The sequence below is a fragment of the Herpailurus yagouaroundi genome, unplaced genomic scaffold, assembly GCF_014898765.1.
Source record: "Herpailurus yagouaroundi ecotype Mexico unplaced genomic scaffold, PumYag 141, whole genome shotgun sequence".
Taxonomy (NCBI): domain Eukaryota; kingdom Metazoa; phylum Chordata; class Mammalia; order Carnivora; family Felidae; genus Herpailurus; species Herpailurus yagouaroundi.
In genome coordinates, this window is record NW_024412396.1 from 74,664,408 (window position 1) to 74,680,687 (window position 16,280).

Below are 16,280 nucleotides of genomic sequence, written 5' to 3' on the forward strand. Positions count from 1 at the left end.
GCCCGGAACTGCCGCGGCCCAAGAGCGGCCGCCGGCGCCCCGCGCCCCCGCCGGGTCCACCCCGCGGCCGGTGCCACGCAGGGAAAGCGCACCGTCGGCCGCGCCTCTCCCTCCCGCCGGCTTTGCGACCGTGCCGTAACGCAGCCGCTCGCGCCGGCGCGACTCTGCCGTGCGCCGCGGCAGCCGGGGGACGCGGGCGATGGCCGCCTTGCGGCCCCGTAGGAGGGCTCTGGTCTCTCCGCTCTGCCGCGCCTTCTCTGGACCGGGCTGTCAGCTCGCTCCCGAGCGAGCTGGGGAGCGCAGGGATACGGCGCCGAGCCGGGTAAGCGGGATTCCTGCAGAGGGTGGGCCGGGACGGGGGACCGCAGGTGGCGGCACACCCAGGCGGCGCTCCTCAGGGACACCTGTGGGTCCCGCACCCCTTTGTGCCGGGCTGCGGCGTCAGCTCTCCGGGAGCGGGGTCCTCGAGCCCGTCCGGGCCTGGCGCGGAGCAGCGCCCGCGGCCCGCGGGGGACAGGGGCGTGGCGAGTGGGGAGTCCCCGGCGCGAGGGGCCCCCAAGTGCCCTGCGTCAACTCCCTTGGTCTCTAGGAACTGAGGGTGTCGCTGTCACGCCGGGGACTGTTGGTGGTCGGAACTTTTGCTAATTCGTACCTCCGAGTCAGCTGTAGCGAGTTTGTTACGTACCTTATTTCTTCCCGAAGGTTGTTCTTTCTTAAACAGCTCTTGATGTGCACAGCATGTTTTTGTTTTGTTTTGTTTTGTTTTCGGTCTGTGTTTTGGCTTCGTCAAGATTATTAGTCCTTTTCTTCAAGCTATGGCACACGTTATCATCGACTTTTGTGGGACTTCCCGTTGAATAGTTTTTCTTGTTTGGAAGCTATTTGCATACACGCATGTTACAGGTTGAAGGTCCACAAAGATCAATATCTATAGCAACAAAGAATGACAGTTTTTATCAATTGCACTTTTTTGGGAAAGGATTTTTTTTTTTTTTTTTTTTTGTCAGTGGAGTTCTAAGCCTTGAGTCCACCTGTCACAAGAAAATGTCGTCTAACTGTGGAATGCGCTGCAGTTAAAATATTTAAACAAAGCATACAAATACTAACACTTCCTTTTGCCAACAGGCTAAGGAGGGGGTCTGGAAAGCCCGGGATAAAAAAGCCAGTTAAGAATTCCAAAATGAGCCTGCCTGTAATTTTCATTTATTTTAGCCTGTTGCCCGTTAGCATTCTTTTATAAATGCAGTTTTGAAGTTCTGCCTGGTTTATAGTTTAGCGAAGAAGTTAACAGGGCAACTGGTCACCCAGAGCCCCGGTCTCTAGCTCAGCTTCCTGTTACAGTGGCCACAGCGGGGACTTTCATTCCTACAATATAGAAACCCACCCAGCATCTCAGTCTTTGGGCAGCAAGGTATTCAACAAGTATCTGAAAATGCTCCGGGCAGGCAAACGTAACATCAACCAACTGTCCCTAGGATGAGGACTTACCCTAGCTTATTTTGTGAACTAGGGTGCCCAAGGGGCACCTGGCTGGCTCAGTCGGTAGAGCATGCGACCTTTGATCTTGGGGTTGTGAGCCCCACACTGAGTGAAGAGATTACTTAAAAATAAAATCTTAAAAAAAACACCCAAACAAGGTTTCCTTTATTGTCACATACCCTTTTGCTGAAGTCAGTCTTACCGTGGGTCTAATCCTCAGGATGAGACCTTTCTTCCTTTTGTTGTCCAAGTGACAGTGGAGCAGGGGGCTGCTCACCCCTGCGCCGCCTGAACTTGTGAAGGTGTGGATTGTGATGCCCACAAGGGGATAAGCTGCCTGTGAGTCAGACCTGGCCCTGCTCTCCTGCGGAAACTGCTGCTGTGTTTTTGTAGGACGTGAGCCCCATTGTGCTAGATCTTGCACAGAACTTACAGGATCAGTTTTTACTTCAGGGCGATTTGTGTTTCCTGTTTGTTTGGGCGTATCTCCCTGTGCTCGCTGAGTACATGGCTGGCTCTGTCCAGGTAGTTCAATTCCTGCTGCACAGAGAGATTGTTGTCTTTCAGACTTTGATTTTAAATATTAGGCCTTTTTTTTTTTTAATGGTTACTTATTTTTGAGAGAGAGAGTGCGAGCGCAAGTGGGACAGGAGCAGAGAGAGAGAGAGAGAGACACACAGAAACCAAAGCAGGCTCCAGGCTCTGAGCTGTCAGCACAGAGCCTGACATGGGGCTCAAACCCACGAACTGTGAGATCATGACCTGAGCCGAAATCTGGCGCTTAACCGACTGAGCCACCCAGCGCCCCGCCCCATAGATATTAGGTCTTCTTAAAAGTAACAGGTCGTGAACCTTCTGTTTTCTTTATTTAAGTAGATATATTTTAATCCTGTATGTCTAGTTCACACAACATATTTTTTATTAAGTTTTTAATTTTAATTTCAGTATAACATACACTGTTATATTAGTTTCAGGTGTACAATACGGTGATTCAGCACTTCCTTACATCACCCGGTGCTCATCCCAACAGGTGCCCTCCTTCATCCCCGTCCCCCCCCGCCACCCCCCCCCCCCACCTCCTCTCTGGTGACCATCGATTCTCTACAGTTAAGAGTCTTAGTTTTTCTCGCTCTCTTTTTTTTCATTTGCTTATTTGTTTTGTTTCTTAAATTCCATATATGAGTGAATCATATGGTATTTGTCCTTCTCTGACTTATTCACTTAGCATTATACTTTCTGGATCCATCAAAGTTGTTGCAAATGGCAAGCTTTCATTCTTTTTTATGGCTGAATATTCCATTGTATACGTGTATCCCTTCGATTTAGTGTTTTTTGTATTTTTTGGATGAATACCCAGTGGTGTGATTACTGGACCATGGGGTAGTCCTATTTTTAATGTTTGAGGAACCTCTGTATTGTTGTCCAGAGTGGCTATACCAGTTTGCATTCCTACCAACGGTGTAGGAAGGTTCCCCTTTCTCCACATCCTCACTACATATTTTTCTTTAATTCTTTGTTCTTCACTTGAGTTCAGGAAAGCTGCTTTAGGAGCTACATGATTTATTCCCATCTGCTGTCTCTGGTACCACTTTTTCTTCCAAACCCAACTGAAAAAGTCAGCTAGGACTCTTGATTTCAACTCAGGTCATGATCTCATGGTTTGAGAGATCGAGCCCTGCATCAGGCTCTGCACTGACAGTGGGGAGCCTGCTTGGGATTCTCTCTCCCTCTCTCGCTCTCTGCCCCTCCCCCCTCAAAATAAATAAACATTAAAAAAAAAGTCAGCTCTAAAATTAAGTGTTTTCTAGGCACTTAACACCTGTTTATTCCTTGTCTCTGTAGTTTACATCATCGGCTTCTAAAAGTGTTTGCACATTTGGAATCATCTGGAAGACTTTAAAAAATACCACCCCCTCTCCCCACCCCCTGAGATTCTGAGGTGATTGGTCTGGGATGTGGCCCTGGGCACCAGGATCTTTAATTATTTATTGGTTTGTCTAGTTTCCCCTGCCCAGGTTTATTGAAGTATAGCATCAGGATTTTATGGGTGAGTCTAAAAATGAGCTCACAAGGGGTGCCTGGGTAGCTCAGTCGGTTAAGTGGCCGACTTCGGCTCAGGTCATGATTTCACAGTCCGTGAGTTCGAGCCCCGCGTCGGGCTCTGTGCTGACAGCTCAGAGCCTGGAGCCTGTTTCAGAATCTGTGTCTCCCTCTCTCTCTGACCCTCCCCCATTCATGCTCTGTCTCTCTCTGTCTCTAAAATAAATAAACGTTAAAAAAAATAAAAATGAGCTCACAAGTTAGAGAAGCAGTGGTTACATTATACACATTACTGTTTGCTTGTAGTCCTGGGATGCCTGGTTGGCTCAGCAGGTTAAGAGTCCAAATTCGGCTCAGGTCACGATCTAGCTGTTGCAAGTTCGAGCCCCGTGTCAGCCTCTGTGCGGACAACTGGCAGCCTGGAGCCTGCTTCAGATTCTGTCTCTCTCTCTCTCTCTCTGCTCTTCGCATGCTCATGCTCTGTCTCTCTCTCTTTCTCTCAAAAATAAGTAAACATTAAAAATGTATAAAGTAGACTATTTGCTTGTAGTCCTGGATTCATCAACACGGCACTAGTTTGCATTAACCAAGTGTTTGCACACGCTGGTCTGTGAACTTTGCCTGTTTTCCTCTGTGCACGGTTCTGTGAAGTAGGTGCTTTTACCCTCCCCGTTGTACAGACCAGAAAACTTGAGTGCAATAAGATGGAAACATTTCCTCAAGATCACAGCGCTTGCTCATAAAGAATATCTATATTATAGTTCCTGTATCTAGAGATAGTGAATTAACATTTTTCTTCTAGTAACTTTTGGATCAAAAAAAAAAAAAAAAAAAAAAAAAAAAAGCCCAAACAGGCCCTCAGCAGGAGAGGTAATATTTACAGATAAATAGTGGGAGTCCTGATCCCATATTTTGCTTAGATTTTCATTAAAGAGAATGATTTTCAACAGTCCCCTCCCTTCAAATGTAGCTTCAGAGTAAACACATGAGGGAAGTTAAATGCTAGACAAATGCTAGACAAAGACAAGGTGAGTGGTCTCATCAGAAGATTTTATTTATTTATTTATTTTTAAACAAACTTAAAAAAAAATTTTTTTTTTTTTTTGAGAGTGCACGTGCCCATGAGCTGGGGACAGGGGCAGAGAGAGAGAGAGAGAGAGAGAGAGAGAGAGAGAGAGAGAGAATCTTAAGCAGGCTCCACACTCAGCACAGATCCTGATGCAGAGCCCAGCACAGGGCTTGATCCCACAACCCTGGGATCGTGACCTGAGGCAAAATCAAGAATTGGATGCTCAACTGACTAAGCCACCCAGGCAGCCTCATCAGAGGATTTTAAAATAAGCATGGATATTTCTAGTATTTAAAAGGCTTTCAGGGGCGCCTGGGTGGCTCAGTCGGTTGAGCGTCCGACTTCGCTCAGGTCACGATCTCACTGTCGGTGAGTTCGAGCCCCGCATCAGGCTCTGTGCTGACAGCTCAGAGCCTGGAGCCTGCTTCAGAATCTGTGTCTCCCTCTCTCTCTGGCCCTCCCCCCATTCATGCTCTGTCTCTCTCTGTCTCAAAAATAAATAAATGTTAAAAAAAAAAAAATTGGGGCGCCTGGGTGGTGCAGTCGGTTAGGTGTCCGACTTCAGCCAGGTCACGATCTCGCGGTCTGTGAGTTCGAGCCCTGCGTCAGGCTCTGGGCTGATGGCTCAGAGCCTGTAGCCTGTTTCCGATTCTGTGTCTCCCTCTCTCTCTGCCCCTCCCCCGTTCATGCTCTGTCTCTCTCTGTCCCAAAAATAAATAAACGTTGAAAAAAAAAAATTAAAAAAAAATTAAAAAAAAAAAAACATAAAAGGCTTTCAATAAATTAGTTGGAAGAAAATTAAAGCTGGGGCAGAGGACTTTAAACAGCCCAGGGCCTGGCTGTGACTGGCCTGGTGTTACCCAGCAGAGTCAGGGTTGAAAGGGGCCTTTCTCACTCTGCCTCCTGTTCAGATGTCCCCGCACGCTGTTTCTTCATGGAGTGAAACAGTTACAGGGTTTCCCCTTGTTCTGTTCATGTGGAGAAATACATTCCTTTATTTTCTATTTTTGTTATTTATGGGAAATGTTAAACTTGCAAAAACAGAAGAGTGTAAAGAATGCTGTGTGTCCAGTACCCTGCTTCTACCCCTGTCCGCTTGGGGGTGTTTATTTCATCTTTACCCATCCATTCCCGGCTCCCAGATTACTTTGTGGCAAATATCAGATTTCACATTTCATTTGTGGAGCGCCTCGGTGGCTCAGGGTTAAGCGTCTGACTTCAGCTCTGACTTCAGCTCGGGTCATGATCTCACGGTTCTTGGATCCGAGCCCCGTGTCAGGCTCTGTGCTGACAGCTCGGAGCCTGGAGCCTGCTTCTGATTCTGTGTGTGTGTGTGTGTGTGTGTGTGTGTGTGTGTGTGTGTGAGTCTCTCTCTCTCTCTCTCTCTCTCTGCCCCTCTCCCGCTCATGCTCTGTCTCTCAAAAGTTAAAAAAAAAAGGAACATTTCATTTGTAATATTTCCTATGTATCTTTTTTTTTTTTTTAATGTTTTGAGAGGGGAGGTGGGGCAGACAGAGAGAGGGAGAAAGAGAATCCCAAGCAGGCCCCACGCCCAGCGTGGATCTGGACGCAGGGCTCAGTCACAACTGTGAGATGGTGACCTGAGCCAAAATCAAGAGATGGACGTTTAACCGACTGAGCCACCCAGGCGCCCCAAAGTTCATATTTTTTTTAACTTTTTTTTTTAATGCTTACTATTTTTTAGAGTTCAAAAGTTCGTATCTTTTACAGTTACATATGGGGGCGTCTGGGTTGCTCAGTCCGTTAAGCATCTGACTCTTGATGTCAGCTCAGGTCATGATCTCATGGTTCATGGGTTTGAGCCCCGTGTTGGGCTCTGTGCTAACACTGACGACCTGCTTGGGCTTCTCTCTGTGTTCCTCCTCTGCTCATTCTCTCTCTCTCCCTGTCCCTCTCAAAATAAGTAAACTTGAAAAAAAAAAAAGAAATAGGGGCACCTGGGTGGCTCAGTCGGTTGAGCGGCTGACTTCAGCTCGGGTTATGGTCTCACAGTTCATGAGTTCAAGCCCTGCGTCGGGCTCTGTGCTGACAGCTCAGAGCCTGGAGCCTGCTTCAGATTCTGTCTCTGTGTCTCTCTGCCCCTCACCTGCTCGTGCTCTGCCTCTCAAAAATAAATGTGCTAAAAAAATTAAAAAAAAGAGATATGAACTTTAAAATATATATATAAACATAATAACTAAAATACAACTTCAGCAAATGTTCAGCGTTCGTTTTTTTTTTTTTTTTTTAGATTTCTTCAGTTATCGTAGAAATGTTTTTTGCTTTTTTTTGTTTTGTTTTGCTTTTACAGTTTTCTTGTATCAGGATGCACATTAGGGCTACAGATTGTGATTTATTGACATTCTTTTGGTTACTTTTTAATCTATAGGTTTTGACTCCGTCCCCTTCCTTTTTTCAAAGTAGTTTATGCGGGAGGAGGGGAAGGATGTGTCCTTTTGAATTTTCCACAAACTGTGTTTTGCTGTTGCTTTCCCGGGGCGTAATGTACCATGTTCCTCCGATCTGTGTGTCTCCTGTAAATTGACAGCTGCAGTCTAGAGCCTTGACCACATCCAGATTTGACTTTGCTTTTGAGAAGACTAACTTCGTTGGGGGATTGTGTTCCTCTATCAGGATTGGCTGATTTCTGATGTGAAGCCAACGTTTCAGTCCCGGTATAAACCCTGTTTAGTCCTTTAGGTACTGCTGAATACGGAATGCTGATGTGTCTACGTCTGTCTAGAACGGGAGGCTGGGATCCCAACCCTCCAGAAGGAAGACTTGCGGTTCCCAGCCCCGAAGTGTCAGGACTGCAGACCTGCAGGGACACCACGTTTTGCCGGCATCTGTTCCTCTCTTCGTTGCCCACCGGTTTCCCCAGTGGTGTAGTGTGACGCCTTCACTCAGGAGCTTCGTGTTCTGTGCAGGCACTTCCGGGAAGGAGGGCCTAGGGGAAAGTCCTTGGTTCCAAATCCTGGCTCCTCGTGGGCAGGCGGGCCCGGGACTGTGCCGGGAGAGCCCAGGAGCCTGCTGTAAGCGGGAAGGGGGTGGAGAAGGAGGCTGGGCCTGCAGAGCTGGAGGAGGAGAAGCCCCCCACGGGGCTGCCTGGCTGGCAGTTTACAGAGAAAGAGGAAAAAACGGGAGGGGTTGTTCCCTCCCAGACACGGTGATGAACGCTCAGTGTGACAAGTCCGTACACGCACGTTCCTTTCCTTGTCCTGGCTGCTCGCCAGCAGAGCTGAGGGGTTCTAGCCTGCGCGGCCCCCGCCTCCTGTCCCGCCCGAGACAGCCACTCCACTGTGAGGAAGCCGTGCGTTCCATGCTGCTGCTGTGACAGCCGTAAATTACGGTAATTATTCTAACCTCAAAGGGAGTCTTCCTTTTACAGAAGGACTTTTTCCTCCCCCAAGCTCCTTCTCCTCCCTTTTAAATAGCAGTTCTGGGGTGAACAAAAACAGAACATGTATTTACTGGGGAGCGCAGAAGAGCTAACTCTGCTACAATTAAGATAAAATCTCTCAAATTATAGTGGAAAACCGAGGGTGGTTGAGAGAGCTGGTTGACAGAGTTCACCTGTAAAGCAGATGATTTAGGCAATAGCGAGGTGACACATGAGGAGGGGTCACTGAACACTCCTGGCGCCTCCTGGTGCTTCTTCATGTGTGGGTAGCTCGGAAAAGCCGTGAGTTGTTGGGGTGACTGCTTTAACGCTTCCTGATAAGGAACCTGTAAGGAGATGACACTGGGGTACAGTTCTGGAGGGTGGTGAACCGGCGGAGCACTGTGGGGGTGACACCTGCCCTTTGGTCCCCTTGCTGCTGTCCTTCAGCGTCCTCGGTCGGCTTGGGGGAGGGGAGGGGTGCCCATCTTGGGATGCAAGTCCGTGGGGCGAGCCTGGGCCAGCTGCCTGTTGCCACTCACTGGGTCCCTGTGTGTGAATCACCTTTAGTTTCTAAGACTGAAGGCTTTGGGGCAGAAGTTCAGGAATATTTGTGGAAAGGTAGGGTTTTAAGAAAATGCTTTTTTTGGAAAACAAAAGGAAAATGTAGAGATCATATATTGTTTTTAGAAGGACGGATGAGAGGGGCGCCTGGGGCTCCGTCGGTTAAGTGTCCGACTCTTGATTTCAGCTCCGGTCATGATCTCGCAGTGCGTGAGTTCACGCCCCGTGTTGGGCTCTGCACTGTCAGTAAGGGACTCTCTCCCTCTGTCTCTCTGTCCCTCCCCTGCTCGCTCGCTCACTCTAAATAAATTAAATAAATAAATAAACAAATCAGCAAAGGACGAAAGGTTGAAGATGTACACACTGCAACCCTGGAACGATTGTTGAGTCTGGTGTCCAGTCGTATTTGACGACGACAAGTGGCACTTTCAGGTCTTGGGTAAGCAGAGGAGGGCGTCTTGCTGCCAGCGGGGCCCTGTCGCCATGGCACAGGAAGGAGGAACCCAGTCCGTTTTGTGGACCAGCTGGCCCTTCGTGTGGAACTTTCCACCTTGGCTCTGCCTCTTCTGGTCCAGCTTTGCGTGAGAGAGACGCTTCAGAAGTGCCAGGCAGAAGTCGCCGTGATCAAATGTGAGGACGTGTGAGTCTGCGAGAAGTGGATGCAGGACGAAGTGAACACCTCGGTAGGTGCCGCAGCTGTGGCCACGCGGACGTGACCGCTGTGTCTAGGACCTGTCCCCTCTCCCTCCTGGCCAGCTGGCCAGCCTGGCTTCCCGCTTCGCCGCCGCTCGGCCCGGCCACCTACACCAGCTCCTCCCAGTTCTCCCACTGTGCTCCAGCTTACTGCAGAACAGCCCGTGAGGCGCGCCGCTCTGACCGCTCAGACCGGAAAACCTGGAAACTCGGCGGGATCTAGCAGTGACGGACCCTCGAGAACAGTCTTGACAGCCGATGGTGTTTGGCTCGCTCACAACTTCTGAAAGTTCTGGCACCAGTTCATCAGTAATGGCCATAACTAGCTTGTCAGGTGTCCTTCGGGCAGAAAGTTCAAGGGCTTTTTGACGTTGAAGTGCATTTCTTGCATAAGCAGAGAATCAACAGGAAACATTAAGACTGGGAAGAACGTGGGGGCGCCTGGGTGGCGCAGTCGGTTGAGCATCCGACTTCAGCCAGGTCACGATCTCGCGGTCCGTGAGTTCGAGCCCCGCGTCGGGCTCTGGGCTGATGGCTCCGAGCCTGGAGCCTGTTTCCGATGCTGTGTCTCCCTCTCTCTCTGCCCCTCCCCCGTTCATGCTCTGTCTCTCTCTGTCCCAAAAATAAATAAACGTTGAAAAAAAAAATTTTAAGACTGGGAAGAACATTCCTCCAACAAGCACAGTCCTGCCGCCTGGGGCTCGAAGGCTCCTGGGAGAAGCAGACGCGCCAGTGCTGTGAGGAGCCTCGGGAGCCCGCGGAGAGGTGCCCTTGTCTGTGAAGATGAGGGGGGAGCCCGCAGAGAGGTGCCCTTGAACCCGGGGCCGTGAACATGAGGAGGGAGCACGGAGGAGAAAACACGCAGGCGGAGGAAGGACAGAAGCCAGCTGACGTGGCATTAAAGGAGCCTCCTGTGGGTGGAGGAAAAGGAGAGATTGGGGCCCCAGCAGGCCCGGGCTGCCAGACCACAGGAAGGGGTTAGTTTCTCTCCTGAGGGTAATGATAATCACCGAGGAAGATTTTACATTTTACGGGAAGGGGCGGCACAGTTCGGTCAGGGGTGTGGGAGACACTGCTTCGCAGCAGGGGTGGGTATGGAGACAGAGTAGGTGGGGAGGGAGTAGGCAGGGAGGGGGCAGCCTGGAGGCGGTGGCGCTGCTCAGACCAGCCCGTCAGGAGTTGTCATGGGGCCAGAGACCTCACCACGGCGGAGGCGGGCACGCCTGTGTGTGTGTGTGTGTGTGTGTGTGTGTGTGTGGTGGGGGGAGGTTGCTGCAGCCACCCGAGCCGAGTCCTTCAGGTCCTGGCATGGGGGTGCCAGAGTCCGGTGGCCAGAATTCTGCGAAGCTTATTCCTTCAGCCACAGAGAAGGCTTCTCAAAGGACAGGGTGTGACTTTTTAATTCTGATCGCTGCGGGCCCTCGCCTTTGCTGCTGTGAGAAAAAGGGCCGTAAGTAAAAGTATTGGCAGTGATCACGAAATAAGTTAACTTGAAACAGGTGGAAAGTTTGCATTCCAGCGGCTTCCTCCTCCAGAAGTCTGACGGTGATAAGAACGGTCAAGTACAGGAGGAAGCAGCAGGGCCTGCCAACAGACACGCTCGGAAAATGAGGCGGACGGGACAGAGCTCTTGTGGCAAACGCTGCCTGCAGGGAGTCTTAGAAATGTTTTCTTTAAAAACGTTCTTATGTTTTTCTCATACACACACTTACGTTTGCTTGCTTCTAGAAGACGTTATAGGAAACCTTTTCATCATGTTGATAGCTTTGGAAGTTCTCTTTGGTTTCATCTGTTTTCTCATACATATTGGTATGAAAATATGTAAGAAAAGCGAAACCACCTTGGGTGCTTAAACCATTGAAGCTGCTGCTCTCTACAGGGTGCCGAAGGGTGACGTTGTGGGCTGCTCTTGGGCCGCTCTGGTGTGAGGCGCTCGGGAAACGTGCCGACAGGGTGGTCTTCCCTCCTTGCCTTCCGAGAGAGGCCCAGAGGAAGCTTCTGGAGAGGCGCCACCCCCACCCCCAGGAGGTTCAAAGAAGCATTCTCGCCACCAGGAATGAAGGAAATCTACAGGAACAAACCTTGATTAAGGTAGTTCCTGCCCTCCTCTGGTCTCCATAGATTTCTGTTCCTTTCCACAGCCGATGCTTCTAGTGCAGCCTAGTGTATCAGCACCGGGCTGCTGCTTGGGTCCTCATTTCCCTGTGGGGCCCACGCCTGCATGACCCCTGGGGCTTTCCTCCGTGGACGTGTCTCCCGTGGATTTACCCCCCAGGTCCAGCTGCAGACCCCAGGTGCAGGGAAGCTTGGCCTCACCTACGGCTCAAAACTATAAATACTTAAGCTACGTTTTGACCACCATTTCCAGAGAACATCTGTAATAACTTGGTTAAAGTGGTGTGGAACATGTTATGAACCCTTTTGAAAAGCAGTAGGGAATCGAGGTGACTGGGTCAGTGCATTCGTGATGGGGTCTGCAGTGAGGAGTGTGGCCTGGTGTGTTGCAGCAGTGAAGAGAGCTGCTTCCTACGTTGTTAATTTTTTTTTTTTTTTTGAGAGAGGGGGTGGGCCCCCCCCCCCCCCCCCCGCCACCATGTGCAGGGGAAGTCCAGGGAGAATCCCAAGCAGGCTCGATGCTGGGCTTGATCTCACGAACCCGTGAGATCATGACCTGAGCCCAAATCAAGAGTCGGACACTTAACCGATCGAGGCACCCAGATGCCCTGCTACATTTTCAGGAAGTTTGCTAATAAACAGCTATTACTAAAAATTATATACTAAAATAAATTATATTAAAGATAATACATATGGGGCGCCTGGGTGGCGCAGTCAGTTGAGCGTCCGACTTCAGCCAGGTCACGATCTCGCTGTCCGTGAGTTCGAGCCCCGCGTCGGGCTCTGGGCTGATGGCTCGGAGCCTGGAGCCTGTTTCCGATTCTGTGTCTCCCTCTCTCTCTGCCCCTCGCCCGTTCATGCTCTGTCTCTCTCTGTCCCAAAAATAAATAAACGTTGAAAAAAAAATTAAAAAAAAAAAGATAATACATATTTAGACTTTCACATGTGTTTTATTATAGTTTACAATCATCTCTGCTTTTGAGGTTATTTACGACTATTGTACCTACGTGGTAGAAAAACCACATAATGGTATACTGCTTGAAATTGTCCACAGTGGAAGGATTTGCACCATGGAAATTGGCAAATGTGCTAAATCAGGACTTGAGTTACGGTTTTGTTGATTGTCTTGACTTAGGGAGGCAAAGGAGAAGATGTTAGTAATAGAAGTTAAATTAACAAGTGTATCTTGTCTGTTGCCATTACATGGTGAATAGCCCCAAGTTGAGGAAACACTCTTCTAGTATTCAAAAGCAAAGAAATTACTCCTGTCTTTGACAAATAGGGCTTGTTTCACTTTTCTCCTGTCCTCCCTACCAAGTAGCCTTTGTGTCTGAAGGACACTAACGAGTCATTTGCAGCCATGGGCTGGCTAGTGATACAAGGTTGTGGCAGAAATCTGAGAAGGAGCCACAGTGAGACAGCACTTGGTGCCCACTAGAGTGGCTACAATGAGGACAAGATGCGCGGTGACAAATGCTCAGCAGGGAAACTGGAACCCCGCGCCCTGCCAGAGGGAGTGTCACCTGGTGTAGCTGCCGTGGGAAGCCGCGTGGTGGCTTCTCCGAAGGTTAAACATAGAGTTACCATGTGACCCTGCCATCCTGCTCCTGTGTGTACCCCCGAGAGAATTGAAAACAGATGTCCACACAAAAATCTGTACACCAGTGTTCACAGCACACAATTCATAGCAGCCAAAAAGTGGAAACAATCCAGATGCATTCAGCTGACGAACAGATACAAAATGTGTTATGGCCACGCTGGGAAATACCGAAATACCTTTTGGTTCAGCCTTTAGCCGTAACAAGGAATGAAGTTCTGACACGTGCTACCATGTGGATGAACTTTGGAAACATGTTATGTGAATGTCAGTCACAAAAGAGTACATACTGTGATCTTCCGTTTACACAAAATGTCCACAGCAGGCACATCCACAGAGGCAGAAATAGAGCAGTGGTAGTGGGGACTGGGGGACAATGCGGAGTGACTGCTCATGAAGACAGCTTTCTCTTTGGGGTGGTGACAGTGTCCTGGAATTGGTAATGGTTGCACATCTCTGGGAGCATGCTGAAAACACGGAATTGTACGCTTCAGTGGGGTTAATTTCACAGTACGTGAATTATTTTTCTCTAAAGCCGTTGTCAAAACAATGAAAGCAGTTTGTAAGAATCGGTTGGCTGCGTGGAGTTTATCAGGAAGGGTGTGTGTCATGTTTCATTACTGTTTGTAAAGTGCACTGCACACCCTTGCACTTGTATACCTCCCTCAGCCATATTAATCAGGGACTGTGCGCTGCCCGGGGTGGCTCATGGATCCCTCACCACTGCATGCTTCTCCCTGTGCCTCCGCCTTGCACCCTCCCCCGGTGACAGCAGAGAAAGGCTCCTGTCCTCCCTGCCCCCACAGTGTGCTCGCACGCCCCACCCCACCCCCCCCCCCCCGCCCCGCCACAGCAGGCCTGGGGGTCCCTCCCCCCACTCCTCTGGAGCCTCCGATATGTTGCTTCAACTTGAGGAAGCATTCCATGTTGTGATAGTAATTGTCACCATGTTTTTTGTTTTTTTACTTTTCTTTTTTTTTTCAACGTTTTTTATTTATTTTTGGGACAGAGAGAGACAGAGCATGAACGGGGGAGGGGCAGAGAGAGAGGGAGACACAGAATCAGAAACAGGCTCCAGGCTCCGAGCCATCAGCCCAGAGCCTGACGCGGGGCTCGAACTCACGGACCGCGAGATCGTGACCTGGCTGAAGTCGGACGCCTAACCGACTGCGCCACCCAGGCGCCCCTGTTTTTTTACTTTTCAAAGAGAAAGAGAAAGCATGAGCGGGGGAGGGCAGAGAGAAAGGGAGAAAAGATTGGAAGCAGGCTCTGCACTGTCCACGCAGAGCCCAACGCGGGGCTCGAACCCACTGAGCCACCCAAGGACCCCAGCACCACAGTTTTAACTCATTACAACTCCTTTTCGGTGATGGTGCACTTCCTGCCCATGGTTTTATTTTTTCACTCAAATGTTGTAACTTCTTTTACCTAATCTGTCAAGTCTTTAACAGTTTGAATTTATTTGTTAAAGTTTATTTGTTTTGTGGGGGAGGAGCAGAGAGAAAGGAAGAGCGAGAGAGTCCCAAGCAGACTCCGTGCTAAGTGTCAGCAGAGAGCCGGACGCGAGGCTCAAACCCACCAACCGCGAGATCATGACCTGAGCCAAAGTTGGAGGCTCAACAGACTGAGCCATCCAGGCGCCCCTAAAGATTCTTTTCTAGAAACAGTTTGAAAGTCTGAGGAAATCCCAATATACTTTCCAACCTGTCCTGCTCATTCACTTATTCTAGACTCAAGATGGTTTTCTAAATGGTAAGCATTCTGAAGCTGAGGTGAACACACCAGATTTTTAACAAACTGTTACAGGTGCCAGTGTTGTCCTGAAGGAGGAGCTATAACGTAACTCCAAAACCGCCTGTGGAGAACACAGGTCAAGGAAAAGGCTTTTTGCATGAATAGCTGTGCCTGCGTATTTTACAGTAGAACTTGGGCTTCCAAATTCACAGGAGGATTTCAGAGCTCTTGTAACCTGAGACGCTCTCTGCAGCAAACTTGGGAACGACCCTTCCAGACCCAACCTGCTGCTCCTTGCCATGCTTTAAGTTCATCCTATTTGTAGAATGCTTGGGAATTTAGAAAATGTAGGAAGGTCCTCGCATCCAAGAAAAGGAGCAAATGGGCACACCGCTGGTGGTTTTGCTCGTAGCAACCTTCTTTGGCAGCGTCGGGTTCTTGAGATGTTTGGTGTGTTGGTGGTGATTCACGGGGCGCATCAAAGCAAAAACTAGCAAGCTGTGTTTTCAAGGTTGAGTCTAGGGGCCTAAAGGGATGTCAGCCCACACTGGGGAGGGTGCCTGGGGGCAATGTCCCCAGCTGAGCAGACGTCCGCCTTCTTGCTCCGGCCCCTCTCCCTGCCCTGTGCTGCTGCTCATGCCGCCTGACCTGCCGCCAAACACTGGCCACATCGTATTTGTAAGCTAGCTGTTATTTCTGCTTCAAATGAAACGATCAGTGAGTAGCCAAGTAGACAAAGCTGTTTCATGTTAAAATTTGCAAACCCTGCCTTTCTGGTTTTAGTTCCTTGGAAGTCGCATCTTGTAACCGTGATGCCGAAGAACTGAAATATCCTGAATGAAGTACCTTCCAAAGGGAAAAGAAATGTTAATTATGTGCAGTGTGGTAGTTCCTTTGGTCTTTGTAAGCTTTAACCATTCTTTTAATTGGCTTTTTAATTTGTATGCAGTAAAATGAATACCCCACTTAAAAAAATTTTTTTTTCAACGTTTTATTTATTTTTGGGACAGAGAGACACAGAGCATGAACGGGGGAGGGGCAGAGAGAGAGAGGGAGACACAGAATCGGAAACAGGCTCCAGGCTCCGAGCCATCAGCCCAGAGCCCGACGCGGGGCTCGAACTCCCGGACCGCGAGATCGTGACCTGGCTGAAGTCGGACGCTTAACCGACTGCGCCACCCAGGTGCCCCTGAATACCCCACTTAAAGTGTACATTTGATGAGTTTGGACAAACGTGTGAATGTTTGCAGTCACCACTGACTTCGGGGATGCAGCACGGAGGGCTCCCACGGTACATCCTCTCTCCTGCCTGGCTCTTTCCCTCTGTATTTTTCTAAGACTCGTCCATGCTGTGAGTCGCAGTGGTTTCACTCCTTCCTGTGGCTGGGAGTTTTCTAGTTGTTGGTGCGGGGAGGGCGCATGGGAGGCACTCTGTTGTAGCTAGAGGTGGAAGTCATGTTCAATAGAGCTTATTTGTTTGTTTTAAATAGTGTATAAGAGATTTCTAAATTGAATGCTACTTTTCCCCCGTGAGTTTAGGTTACATTGATTTTTTTTTTTTTTTGAGTTTATTTATTTATTTTGAGAGCGATAGAGACCACATGAACCGG

The 16,280-nt window shown here is 49.3% G+C and overlaps 2 protein-coding genes across 7 annotated transcripts in view; one reads left to right on the forward strand and one right to left on the reverse strand.

Annotated features, from left to right (window-relative positions):
• The window catches only part of BAG5 (BAG cochaperone 5), an 11,220-nt gene extending 5,581 nt beyond the window's left edge, over positions 1-5,639 (reverse strand). The window contains exons 1-2 of one of the 4 annotated variants that reach the window (XM_040478332.1): positions 1,682-1,891; positions 686-928 (exon numbers count right to left, since the gene is read on the reverse strand). The gene's annotated coding sequence lies outside the window, so the exon portion shown is untranslated. Of the gene's footprint in view, positions 1-685; positions 929-1,658; positions 1,892-5,448; positions 5,456-5,629 lie in introns of those variants that run through there. The other 3 variants (XM_040478333.1, XM_040478335.1, XM_040478334.1) reach the window with 3 other exon arrangements.
• The window catches only part of COA8 (cytochrome c oxidase assembly factor 8), a 29,999-nt gene continuing 13,863 nt past the window's right edge, over positions 145-16,280 (forward strand). The window contains exon 1 of one of the 3 annotated variants that reach the window (XM_040478344.1): positions 145-322. In XM_040478344.1, the coding sequence (XP_040334278.1) occupies positions 200-322 (123 nt within the window). In that variant the 5' untranslated portion in view covers positions 145-199. The remainder of the gene's footprint in view (positions 323-16,280) is intronic. The other 2 variants (XM_040478345.1, XM_040478343.1) reach the window with 2 other exon arrangements.